Consider the following 13,774-nt stretch of genomic DNA (forward strand, 5'->3'; position numbering starts at 1 on the left):
GTCACCTGACGATTTAACAAGTTTACGTACAATAGAGATCCACTATCCCACCATTTCTTTATAAGTCTACCGTTTAACCGAGGCAAGAAGTTATTTCAGTCAAAAGTAAGCGTTTGACAATGGCAACAACAGTGTGTATCTACCGCACAGGCACGGACGTCCGCGGGTCGCGTTCCGGTCTATTTGACTTGCGAAAAAAGCGGCCAAGTGCGTGTCGGACTCGCCCATGAAGGGTTCCGTATTTAGGGGATTTATGACGTATTAAAAAAAAACTACTTACTAGATCTCGTTCAAACCAATTTTCGGTGGAAGTTTACATGGTAATGTACATCATATATTTTTTTTAGTTTTATCATTCTCTTATTTTAGAAGTTACAGGGGGGGGGGGGGACACACATTTTACCACTTTACCACTTTGGAAGTCTCTCTCGCGCAAACTATTCAGTTGAGAAAAAAATTATATTAGAAACCTCAATATCATTTTTGAAGACCTATCCATAGATACCTCACACGTATGGGTTTGATAAAAAAAAATTTTTGAGTTTCAGTTGTAAGTATGGGGAACCCCCAAAATTTATTGTTTTTTTTCTATTTTTGTGTGAAAATCTTATTGCGGTTCACAGAATACATCTGCTTACTAAGTTTCAACAGTATAGTTCTTATAGTTTCGGAAAAAAGTGGCTGTGACATACGGACGGACAGACAGACGGACAGACAGACATGACGAATCCATAAGGGTTCCGTGTTTTTGCCATTTGGCTACGGAACCCTAAAAACGATCCACATGCAGTCTAGTCTACTTGAAATTCACCCACGGCTCGCCGAGCGTGCCGTCACATTTAGGATTCTGCGAATTGGGAATACGTTAGATGCTAATCTGATTAATCGTTTGGCTTATCGGTTACTAATTAAGGGTAATTAGGAATTAGTTATGAGAAGATCGTGAGGAAAGCGATGTTTGGTTAGTTTGACGTTCAACGCGGATGTACAGCTTTGATGTACAGTCAGCAGCAGAAGTTGCCAAGCGGGCGATGTGTTCAAAATGATCTTGAAGCGACTTTATTGTTAAGAGAATAATAGTGGGTCAAGATAATTTTGAACACCTCGCCGCTTAGTAACTATTGCTGCTGACTGTATTGCGAGGGCTTACATTTTACATGGGTGGAAAAGTAATTAGTATATATGATAGTTCGTTCGTTAAAGAGCTTAATTGATTTAAGAAATCGTTTGAAGGGGGATAGCGGGGAAAGTTATAATAGTCATACCAATTTTATTTTTATGATTGATGATAGATTTTTTTTGTAATTATCGAAAAACAATCGTGGTAACAAAAGAAAATTTTAATAGATATTTTTATAACTTTGACTCTGTCTCATGAAGCTATTATTGCCTTATATTTTCAGCCTCTCCAGCAAAATCACGGCAAATTTATGCATCAACATAGTGTGGGTCAGTCTCCTAACTTTGTGACCCAAGGGCCACAATCAGTCCTCCGCTTGATTTTCGCCGACCGGATTGTATGCAATTTAGAATTTTTCTTGGGTCGAATTTTGAAGAAATTTGTGGTTCAATTTAACTATTAAAGTACGTGCAGATTATGGTTACTTATTATTCACAGAGTGAACCGAGCATCTTTTAATGTAAATAGTGAAGTCGATGAAATCACATTTACCAAAACAATTAACGAACAGCTAGTCCGCTTTTTGCTAAGAAACCTCTATTTTCTCAGAACATGACAAGAGAGCCATTGTAATTGGTTCCAATTTTCAAATAGCTTTCTCCAGCAATCATGGAATTTTCATTATACGGACTTCGGTTTATAATTGATCTCGCACAGTAATCACAATTAAGTGCGATACATTTATGAGTGAATTTATTTAAGCTGGTAACTGTTGGGTAGTTTCTCCTATTAATTTAAAACAATTTTCACTCATAATTTAAACTGAATCGGGAACGGGTGCCCTCATTTTTAGGGTTCCGTACCCAAAGGGTAAAAACGGGACCCTATTACTAAGACTTCGCTGTCTGTCCGTCCGTCCGTCCGTCCGTCTGTCACCAGGCTGTATCTCATGAACCGCGATGACAGTTGAAATTTTCACAAATGATGTATCTCTGTTGCCGCTATAACAACAAATACTAAAAATAAAATAAATATTTAAGGGGGGCTCCCATACAACAAACACGACTTTTTTGCTCTATTTTTTGTTGATGGTGCGGAACCCTCCGTGCGCGAGTCCGACTCGCACTTGGCCGCTTTTTATTATTTGGAATGAAATTTTGAACGTAACATTACGTCCTTAGTCGCAAGCAGGCAAGCGTTCGAGACGTCAGGCCAAATTAATAAAAGTAGATGCATTTAATTAATATTAAATTATTAATGCTCATATTTAGTTTAAATTATGAGGTTGTTTCCTGTTCGTTTATTGTTGCTTTCCGTCCTGGATAGCTCTTAAACTGTGTACTTAATTAGTGCGCAACGAATTAAAAAGTAATTTCCGACTGTAAACATTGTTAGAATTAGAAATCTTAAGTCGTAAACCAAAACAATTAGTGCTGACATGGTTCGACAAAAAATACATTATTTTAAAAAATTGGCCATGATTTTTTTTACTACTGCGCAAGTAACAATTTGAAAACCTGGCATAGAGCTGAAAAAAAAACGTGCGCATTTTTTTTTCTAGGCATGATAAGATAGCAAATGACTCAACCTGTCTGCCGTTTTAATTTGGCAAACGGTGTACCAAACACCCTGTATACCACAGGCTACAGAAGTTGGACCCTAAGGGCTCATTTAGACGGCGCGCGAACTTGTATACGATTTTACTTACATTGCGGACCATTGAGGTTACATCAATTCAGCCGACCGATCAAATGATGCAATGTAATGAAACTCGCATGCGAGTTCTCGCACCGTCTAAATTAGCCTTAAATTAAGCGCCCTGTGTAGCAATAAGCACCTTTCAACCCCTGTATACATTACACTCACGTCAGCGAAGTTGAGTCGGTTGGCGTTTTTGCGGAACTCGGTCATGGCGTAGCGTTCCTTCATTTTTCGAACTCGTTTGCCGCCGCGCTTCTTTCTGCTCTGCTCGATAGGCTTGGGTAGAGGCTTCAGGAACTTTACTGGAGGTGGTTCCTGTGTGAAAAAGTTAAAAAGAAAAGGTTAGACTCGCATATTTTTTTTTTTTCATTTATTCATAAACAATAATACAATTGTGTCTGAATGTTACATTATTATCTAAATAAATCATGCCTATTTACAATTTACAAATATTCATTTACAATTTTACAATAATACCTATAGTCATAATACATAATTGAGCCTATTTTTAAAAGTAATTAAAATACATAGAACGATAAAATTACAATATGTCAAAAACCAATAAAATTTGTCCATAATTTAACATTGAATAATAATATTTACTTAAAACTGATCAACACTATAGTAATTTTTTTCCAACAAATATTGATATGATATGTTTCGGTTTTATCTAGAGGGATTTTTTCAGTGATGTTTTTTCACCGCGCACGGTCTACAATACGTAAGTTTGATGTAGGTACCTATAACTCACAATAAAGGAAAGATTTGAAAGCTACATGTATATTAGTTTAAGCATAAATAAGCGATTACGAGGACGCGTGAAGTACCTAGTGCAAAATAGTACCTTCACTAGCTAAATTTAGTATCTGAATCAGATGGCGGTGTACGGCGCCATACATTTTACAGGATTGACAAACATTTGCGCTTGACATATTTCGTACCTATAATGTACGGGGCCGAAAAGTGCCATCTACCTTAGCTGTTAAATTTGTTGCTACAACATTGCGCACTACTTTATGTTTATTAGTATCCCTTGGTGTATGTTAATAATTGTTTTCAAGTAGGATGAATAACAAAAAAAAAACAGAGTGCGAGTCGGACTCGCGCACGGAGGGTTCCGCACCATCAACAAAAAAACAAGCAAAAAGGTCACCCATCCAAGTACTGACCCCGCCCGACGTTGCTTAACTTCGGTCAAAAATCACGTTTGTTGTATGGGAGCCCCACTTAAATCTTTATTTTATTCTGTTTTTAGTATTTGTTGTTATAGCGGCAACAGAAATACATCATCTGTGAAAATTTCAACTGTCTAACTATCACGGTTCGTGAGATACAGCCTGGTGACAGACGGACGGACGGACGGACGGACGGACGGACGGACGGACGGACGGACAGCGGAGTCTTAGTAATAGGGTCCCGTTTTTACCCTTTGGGTACGGAACCCTAAAAATGATAATACCACGAAGAGTAAAAACCGGTCAAGTGCGGGTCGGACTCGCGTTCCAAGGGTTCCGTACATGAAGTCCGACTGACGCTTGACTGCACATTTCTATTGGTTTTCCTGTCATCTATAGTAAAGAACTATTTTGTGTATTTTTCAAAATGTTAGACCCAATAGTTTCGGAGATAAAGGGGGGGGGGCGGGGGGGGGCGGGGGGGTGGGGTTCATACCTGTAATTTGTCCAGTTTCTTCTCAATGCCTTCCCTAAGCTGCCGACCGATGTGTCCGTCTGTACTCTCGTGGCAGGCATCGACACGCGCCGCCAATATCAGCTTCGTGGACACTAGCTTAGCCGCCTTGTAACGCAGTTCCTAAAATTATGTCAATCATGTAGTAATAGTAAACTCTTTATTGTACAAAAAGACATATTAAAAATAACAAAAAAAATTGTAAGAAGTACAAAGACGAACTTATCCCTTTGAGGGATCTCTTCCAGTTAACGTTTGAGTAGATGATGATGATCATGTATAATTCTAATCTGACTTGTAGCCGAGCAGTAAGGTGCGGCTTTCAAACTGGATATCGAGGTTATTTACTAGTTGCTCTTTAGCAAATAATAAAATCGCGCGAGTACAATAAGTCTGCGATTTGCGAAGAAATTAATTGGGTCTGCAGAACAAAGAGAAGGCTTGTGTCCAACGGAGGGACTATACAAAGACTGGTGATTATTATTATGCATGACGATATATATTTGGTAATATTATTAATTTATTTAAACTTTATTGCACAATACACAAAAATACTGTACAAATGGCGGACTTAATGCCTAATGGCATTCTCTACCAGTCAACCATCGGGCCAAACAGAGACATGTAAAATTGATGCAAGGAGAAAAAAGGAATTTACTTATTAGAACTTAGTAAACAACTAAACAATTAATAATTATGATAAACTACATGTAGAATACACACTATAATGCGATATTTGCCACTGTAATGCGATGGTGAGTTTATGATATTATGTAAATAGTTTGTAAATAATGTATAGTACAATATAGGTTAAAACAAAACATAATTTGCATGCCTAGATTATTGGCGAAATGTGCTGAACTCGCTAAATTGCATGTTACTACCTAATTTCTGTACCTACCACATTTCTAGCAAATAAATTTCTATTTCTATTTCTATTTCACAAATAAAAACACTAGAATATATATAATTAATATACTACTACATATTTCATACATACTCATAATATATAATATAATGATGAACGCTACTCGAACTCTTGTTTCAGCAGATACTTATGTAGCAACCGCTTGAAAGCCAACTTGCTCGGGGCTTGTCTTATACATATTGAGAGGGATATTAGATTAGATTTTAAAACCAAGGAGATCTATCTAGTTTGTGTTTTTTAATAGGCAACTGGGTCCTTATTCTTTTTATTCCAATAAGTTATTTTAATCCAATAAGACCTAGACAACTTGAAACTAAACTAAACTTACAGGGGTAGTGTCCTGAACAATCTGTGAGAAATAGATGAAACCAGTGTGAGGCAGAGATGCAGCCTGTGAGAACCCAGATAAAGTCTTCCTCTGCTGACCTAGGGGCAGTACATTGCAGGCTGGCATTTTGGATAACTTGGACAGACCACCCGCCACACCGAGGATCTTTGCAGCTGTCGATGCACCTGAAAAATATAATTAAATCAGATTCTATATACTGGTTATCCAACCAGTATATAGAATCTAACCTTCCCTGACCTTCAACTGGTTGGATGTATACAGCAAAGGTCTGGGAAAGATGGAAAAGAGTGGAGGAGGCTTTTACCCTTAGATGGGCCAAATAACAAAGACAAGGATATAGTTAAAGTTGTAAACTGAAAATACATTGTTAAGTGGAGAATAGAGCTGTAATAATAAAAATTATATACTGGTGGTTGGTGGTAAAATGGCAGCACAGGCTAAAGAAAAATAGAGTGTTTGCACTTGTCCCAAAGCAGTTTGCTCTCATTAGAAGTTCTTAGTCGAGCAAAGTATAAACTCTTACTGCCATCAACAAACCCAAGTTATGATTTGCAGTAGTCGTCATAGAAGAGCATAAGTTAAGTCACCCATAAATAATAGAAAAAAATAACTTACCCAAAATAGCTGTTATGTTGGGCGCAATAAACGTCATTCTACTTTCCACATACTCGTAGATGCTTGATTTGAAATTATTTAAATCACTGGCCATGTCACAAGCTTCGTAAATTTCAGCTAGTTCATTTTCTGTCAAGATTTTCCTACAAATAAAAAACAATTAGTAAAAATGATCTGTAGATAGTAAGTTCTCGTGTTTAATTTTTACAGTTTCTATTCTTTCATTTGTGACTTGTAACTTGTAATACAAGTGGAAGTCCTTTTCTAACAAAAGCTGTCAAAAAGGCTGGTCTTAGTAAGTTTTTACAAGCTTGTGTTAATCCTTTGACCACTAAAGACATGAACTGACGCGTGCAATATCCTTTCGTGCATTCCGACAAGGTTTACAATTCCATATTATTATCAATATAAATAAATACCCTTGTGTAGTAGAAGCTGTCACAGACACAATCATAATGGTGGCTTGTGTCAAAAAACTCTGCAGAGTTTCATTATTCTTGGCTTTATCCAGGTCATTGCCAAGTTCTTTCACAGTATGGATATACTCCAGCGGTGTCACAATCAAGGAATCCAGCTCCGGGAAACGTTTCTGGTACTTGTCTCGGACAAATCTGTGGATAATAGCTGGAAAATAAGATTGCCTATTTACAAGCTGGACACTTTTGCATTAATACAACAAGTTATAATTGTAGTTATACAATGTTAGATGATAAATAAATTTAATTTTTCAATTTACTGTAACAATCAGTGAAATTGCAATTGTAAAGTCTAAACACATATTTTAGAATGTTAATAAGTGCAAAAGAAACACAAGTACTGTGATCAGCTCGCTTTTGGAGCGGGTGTATAATTAAATAAAAAATATTTTTCACCCCTTGCTCTAATTAGTTGTATTATGCATAACTGTGTCCTTATAAAAAATAATTGATAAAACAATTTATTATTAACCTACCAATTTCCCCATCAATTTCCACAGCTATGTTGTTAGCTTCCACGATCAGTTGGTATTCGGGGTCAGATTCCATGAGTCCTGTCACCTCAATCTTTTTACGATTGTTGCCAACATTCTGCTGAATTTCTGCTATGACCTGTGATAAAAAATGCTGATGGGTGAATATTCTCCGTTTTTATGGCGATACTTTAAAAAAGGAGAGAATACAGCCACTGAACAACTAAAACCCCATTTCTAGAGTAATATCTGGGAGACCGAGCTTTGCTCGGAAAACATACAAAAACTCGAAAATGTGCGTTTTCCCAGAGACCAAACCTAGCTAGATCGATTTTTCGCCCCCAAAAACCCCCATATAGCAAATTTCATTGAAATTGTTAGAGCCGTTCCCGAGATCCCCGAAATATATATACATATAAATAAATAAATATATAAATAAATATGCAAGAATTGCTCGTTTAAAGGTATTGGATAGATTATAACGTATTTGTTGTGGAAATCTCTTAGAAATGTCCTATCTTAAGCATGGTAAATGAAATCTTTAGAAATGCCGTATGCGGTCTCATTCAATAACTGGCTTGAGTATCACAGGAGAGCCAAAAAGAAGGAATAACATTTATTTGGTTGTAAAATACATTGCAATCCAACATACCCTCTGAAGGCGGTCCGAGTGCCTCAATTTCGCTAATTCTCTTATAGTGACACTTTTAATGTCTTCCTCCATAGGAATAACAGGATGGGGTACGGCGAATTCGTGTTCGGCATCTTTAGATGTTTTGTTTTCAATAGCAGCTTCCAGTTCCCCATCGTCGTTTTCTTCCAAATCAGCGAGCAATTCATCCGCTAAAGACATGGTAAGAGATGGTTGTGGCTAAAGCACCGGGTTAAGTAATTATAATTATTTCTGAATGAAAATTATAGTATTGGTGTACTTTTATCAAATTGCTACAAAAAACCACCAACACCACGCACAAATCGGTACGAAATCGTCATTCAATGTGTCATGTAATGTCAAGTTTTTTTTTTACAATAGATTTGTCTATGGTGGTATAGTGTTGTACTACATTGTATATTTTATCGACATCAATCGCTATCCGATTATTGCCTTTACCGCCATCACGGCATAATGTCATTCTAATTTCTGAACGAAAAGTAAGTACTGGTAACACTGAAAACGGTTGGTCAGTGTCGTCAGTGTGGTGGTCTGGTGGTTGCCATTTTTCGCTCTCTGTGGAAGGGGCATGCCGAAAGCCTGAAATTTACATTTTCGGCAATTTTGTGGACGTTACAGTGAGTTTGAAACCAAAAATCGTCTAAATGGCGCTAAATCCACAATACGATGCAATCGGAAAAGGATTTGTTCAACAATATTATGCGCTATTCGACGACCCGGCACAGCGACCAAATCTGGCAAATTTGTACAACGTGAGTGCTTCTTTGCATTGTGAGCTGCAGCTATTATATTTCATTGAGACGAATGCTTCATTCTGTCACACATAACATTTCAAATAACCTCTCTATGGGATGTTCTGATGTCATATCTATAGTTTGTTTATAAGACAGATGAATCATCTACGCAATATTACGATTTTCGGTGCGATGTCCTATATCTGCAGTAAAAGTAGTTAACATTAGAAAGTGGCTAATGCCGATACATACTAGTGTACTCAAACGCAAACTTATTTGTTATACTGCTACAACACCAACTAGGTTATCATTTATATTTATGTTTAAAATGTGCAGTTATTGGCAATTACAATAAAATTATACACCAACATATTGCTACCTGGTAAAAAAGTGTTTTAAAATGTTAGCCTCTGTCAGTTGTTATACTAACATTAACAATATTGTAGCAGAGTTGAAAGCACCAAGTTTTTGATCAATTGAATTTACTAACTACCCATCCTCTATACCTGTGGTTCCTAAACTTTTCAGTCGGGTCACCCCTATGACTAACTAGGGAACCTGATTTTACCCCTCCCAATGGTAATAAAAAAGAAAACATGTATGTTTGTTGTATTGTCATATTAGGTCAGCTTATTACCCCCGCAAAATACCAGTTTTACCCCCACAGGGGTAATTACCCCCAGGTTAGGAACTACTGCAGTCTATACCTACTGTCATAAGGTATCCTCTCTCCTATTCATTATCTTACCCTCTGTTCAATTGTAGGGCTTAAATCATATTATTGCACTTGTTGTGGTCCTGGGCAGTTTGGGTTTCCATATGATCTCTATGTAAATGGCTGATTCTGATGTTAAGGACATCTTCCAGGTTAGAGCCATTTAGGAGAACTAGGTACTTACAATAGAACATAATTGTCTAAGAAACAGTGCCGATTTCATGTGTATTTTCCTGACTAAGTACCGTTAAGATGGACTGCAATTTGTACTGCACACTGACATTGCAATTGGCTTGCAGTTCCCATACAAGTTGCAGTCCATCTGCACCATCCCACACACCACACATTTACAGTTTAAATAATGGTATTTGGAAAGTACGGATTTGGCCAGGTTCCCATCTAAGTAGCAGTGTTTGACCATATCTTCAAATAGTATGGCTATGGATATGAAAGAGTAAACAAACTTATGTAACAAAAAACATTAACTTTTAAAGACTACTAATTTACTGTTAATTAAAATTTTATACCCATTATTCCTAAGGTCAGATGAACAGGCCATGGATGAACCAATTTCATCAGCTAAGGAAATGTTGATAGTTCTATCCTTGCTAATTTTGAATCATTGCTTATTTCAGGTAGAATCATCTTTTATGACATTTGAAGGAGTGCAACTACAAGGTGCTGTTAAAATTATGGAAAAATTAAATGTAAGTGTTTAGAAGAAAAGTAATGATTATTTACGTATAGACGAGCTCTAGCTAAGTCAAAGATATTTGGGCAAGCTGCCAAACAATATGATTTTACAACCTTTAGACAATATTGCTGCACTCTGCATGGCAACCATTTATGTATTTATTAATAAGTTCTCAATTTGTGTCAGTAATACAATTGCTACTTTGTTATTGCAAAACATAATGCACCTTCTCACTAGAGAAGATTAGTACTAACTAATTATACATACGATTAAATTTTAATCATTATTAAATGGAACAGAGTTGCTTTTGTTTCGTTCAGTTTTAACCTAGTAGCCATTACTCACCCATTGTATCTACTTGGGTACACCTGGGTTACCTAACCTAATTTTTTATGGTGGGTCTCTAGAGGTTATACTACCAATGTTATAAATAATAAAAAATATGACTGCATATATACATTTTATACACTGACCCCACTTTTTGTATCAATAGTAGTTGGTATTTTCTTTGTCTTTTGACTAAAAAGTTTAAAAATGTGTAATTTGAGCTGACTATGGTCTTACATTTGTTTTTATAATAATATAATATAATATAGCCATTTATTCCGAACGATATCAAGTTACAATTGAATATACAAATGTTTTTATTTTTTATAATATATCTCTTAGTTCGGTGTGCCGTAAGGCATAGGCCTCCTCCAACTGTCTCCATTGGGATCTGTCTGCAGCAACCCTCATCCAGTATGGCCCCAGAGTCAGACGGATGTCGTCTTTCCATCTTGTGAATGGATGTGCTTGCTTTCTAGTACAGCCTCTGGGGTACCATAGAGTAATCTGTTTGCTCCATTTTTCTATTGGGCAGCGTAGCATGTGGCCTGTCCATCCCCACTTTAGATGGTCAATGCGAGCAAGTATGTCGGTAATCTTTGTTTTATTTCTTATTTCTGAGTTTCTGATCTTATCTGATAGTTTGATCCCTAACATACTACGCTCCATTGCCCTTTGACACCTTGCAAGTGTCTCGCGATGGTTTTCGGTAAGAGACCAGGTCTCACAGCCATACGTTAGGCAAGGTAGAACGCAGGTGTTGAATGTTTTCTTTTTGATGTTGACGCTTAAATCTTTGCTCTTCATAATTTCTTTAAGTGACCAATACTTTTTCCACCCGCTGGCTATTCTTTTATTTATTTCCTTGGACATCATATTCTCCACCGAGATGATTTGTCCCAAGTAAACATATTCGCTTACATATTCGAAACTGGTGCCATCCATTGTTATATCGACGATTTTTGTGTTAGTCATCATTTTTGTCTTACTCGCATTTAATTCAAGGCCCACTTCCTTGCTTTTGGTTGCCAGGGTTTGTACCATGCCTTGTAGTTTCATAGGGTCTTCCTCTAGTAGTATAATATCATCCGCAAATCTCAGATGATTCAGTCGTTTACCGTCTATTTTGAGGCCACTATCAAACCAGTCTAATTTTCTGAATATACTCTCAAGCACTGCATTAAACAGTTTAGGAGACAAGGGATCTCCTTGCCTCACACCTCTATTTATAGGAAAGGATTCGCCTTTAGATTCCAATTTTATTCGGCCTGTGCTCTTGCCATAGATGTTTTTGATAATATTAATATAGGGTTCTTCTACTCCTTGCTGCTTCTTACATTTGTTAGGGGACATTTAATAAATTTTACTTTTTATTTTCAGGCCTTGGGATTCCAAAAAATCGGCAGGTTTATCACATCAATTGACTCACAGCCTATGTTTGATGGTGGTGTTCTAATTAATGTTCTTGGCAGGTTGCAAGTAAGCATTATATTTTTATATTAACAAATACTGAAGAATATTTTGTTCTCTATATTTGCAGATCTTAGAACCATCTGACCACTCAGCATGACTTGAGTTGTCGCGCGCGACATCGTTCTTGAAAGGGTATCGTCTTGGGTCGTCCCATTCGTTTTTCATCAAGTTCTTAAATTAGTCCTATTCTGCTTTCGTCACGCATTCTACATTGAAAGCCACCGACGATTGTGACGAATGTAGAATGGGTGACGAAAGCAGAATAGGACTAATTTAAGAACTTGACGAAAAACGAATGGGACGACCCAAGACGATACCCTTGAAAGTTGCATTCTTACAACGCAAGTCATGCTAAGCAGTCTCGTATATACATATATTCATAAATACACAAATATTCAGATAAGCATGCAGTGCAAATAAATGAAAACTGAAAACTATATTCTTCTGCAAATAAATCATTCATTCTGTACAAATAATTTCATCTACCAGTTTATCAATATATAGGATTATTATGTAAATGCATTCAAAACCCAAATCATAAAATGTTGATTTTGCGGTAAGAAAATGTAATGCATTTTGTGTCTTATTGTTAAGACTGAAAAGTAGGTTCGTCAGAATAATCATAATGTTATCTCTTTGCAGAGGTGATTGACATTTTGCTAATGACATTAACCTTATTAGCTTGTTTATAATTATTGAACAGCAAGTGAGATAACACATTCAATTGGATTCTTAGATGGAAATTACAAAAACGATTATTTAATAGTACTGTAGATTTATATTTAAAGTAGGGTTGTCAAAATTAATAGATTGTAATACATGCTTGCTTCCATGCTTCAATCAAATGCAAAAAGGCTAATATTGAGATGAGTTAGATGAGAAAACAAAAGAAATAAACAACGGGTTGCACTCGGGGAGTGCTGGCAGAAGTGAAAACTCAATGACTAGTGCATAATGCACTATGTATAATTGAGGTTAACGCCATCTAGCGTTATTTCGTCGCATTACTTGAAACCCCTAAGCACATCACTGTTAGTACTCGAGTTATATTAATACCAGTTAGAGCTAAACTCACTAGATGGCATTTAAATCAATAAAGACCAACTCAATGACATTACATACAGTTTTTCGATCAGGTCACGTGTCCGTCTTACGGTCACGTGTCGTCTTACGGTCACGTCATCTCTCGCGAGTTTAACATTTTTTCCCCACCTCAAAAATTGCACAGCGCCGCTAAAGAAGTTCACTTCAAAAGACTTGATTATTTTTGTGTATGTCTCCCCTAAAATGTCACACACAAGCCCACTTCATTGGCAGATGTTGTCAATTATAAACCTTACTTACTTGAAGCCGGAAGCGGGAAGGCTACTTTGGTAGCTTAAGCCTTGACATTTCTAGATGTTCTTGGTGCCACACGCACTAATCATGGTACCTTTAAGGTTTTCTTGGTATTCAAAATATTGTATGTATATCTAAAGATTTTCTTATTTCTTTTCAGTGTGACGACGACCCACCACACTCCTACATGCAGACGTTTGTACTAAAAACACTTGGAGACTCATTCTTCGTTCAGCATGACATTTTCCGTCTCTGCATCCACGATGTCGCCTAAAATCATAGACTGTCCATCGCGAATCAATGTGAAGAGACTACCACATCCACTTTTAGCCTAACCCGTTTCAATCCTGAGCGTCCAATGTATAAACTTCCATAGAGATTCCATTGAACCCTATAGATATATTGTTCTGTACGTTGTATGGCACACTAAATTGTGAATGTGTTGACAACTGGTTCAATTGAAGCGAAT

The 13,774-nt window shown here is 36.9% G+C and overlaps 2 protein-coding genes across 4 annotated transcripts in view; one reads left to right on the forward strand and one right to left on the reverse strand.

Annotated features, from left to right (window-relative positions):
• Positions 1 to 8,239, reverse strand: part of LOC134648944 (U4/U6 small nuclear ribonucleoprotein Prp31) — a 28,972-nt gene extending 20,733 nt beyond the window's left edge. For both annotated transcript variants that reach the window (XM_063503596.1, XM_063503595.1), the window contains exons 1-7: positions 8,004 to 8,239; positions 7,355 to 7,490; positions 6,822 to 7,026; positions 6,403 to 6,545; positions 5,767 to 5,951; positions 4,493 to 4,633; positions 2,987 to 3,136 (exon numbers count right to left, since the gene is read on the reverse strand). In XM_063503596.1, coding sequence (XP_063359666.1) covers positions 2,987 to 3,136; positions 4,493 to 4,633; positions 5,767 to 5,951; positions 6,403 to 6,545; positions 6,822 to 7,026; positions 7,355 to 7,490; positions 8,004 to 8,204 — 1,161 coding nt within the window. In that variant the 5' untranslated portion in view covers positions 8,205 to 8,239. The remainder of the gene's footprint in view (positions 1 to 2,986; positions 3,137 to 4,492; positions 4,634 to 5,766; positions 5,952 to 6,402; positions 6,546 to 6,821; positions 7,027 to 7,354; positions 7,491 to 8,003) is intronic.
• Positions 8,240 to 8,562: 323 nt separating this feature from the next.
• Positions 8,563 to 13,774, forward strand: LOC134648915 (probable nuclear transport factor 2). 2 transcript variants are annotated; one of them, XM_063503524.1, is made up of 4 exons: positions 8,563 to 8,776; positions 10,109 to 10,180; positions 11,875 to 11,973; positions 13,466 to 13,774. In XM_063503524.1, the coding sequence occupies exons 1-4, from the start codon at positions 8,669 to 8,671 to the stop codon at positions 13,577 to 13,579; spliced, it is 393 nt and encodes a 130-aa protein (XP_063359594.1). In that variant the 5' UTR covers positions 8,563 to 8,668; the 3' UTR covers positions 13,580 to 13,774. The 2 variants fall into 2 exon arrangements, with proteins under 2 accessions (XP_063359594.1, XP_063359595.1); XM_063503525.1 differs by having other exon boundaries at positions 8,673 to 8,795.

This window comes from Cydia amplana, chromosome 6, assembly GCF_948474715.1.
Source record: "Cydia amplana chromosome 6, ilCydAmpl1.1, whole genome shotgun sequence".
In the NCBI taxonomy this organism is placed as follows: domain Eukaryota; kingdom Metazoa; phylum Arthropoda; class Insecta; order Lepidoptera; family Tortricidae; genus Cydia; species Cydia amplana.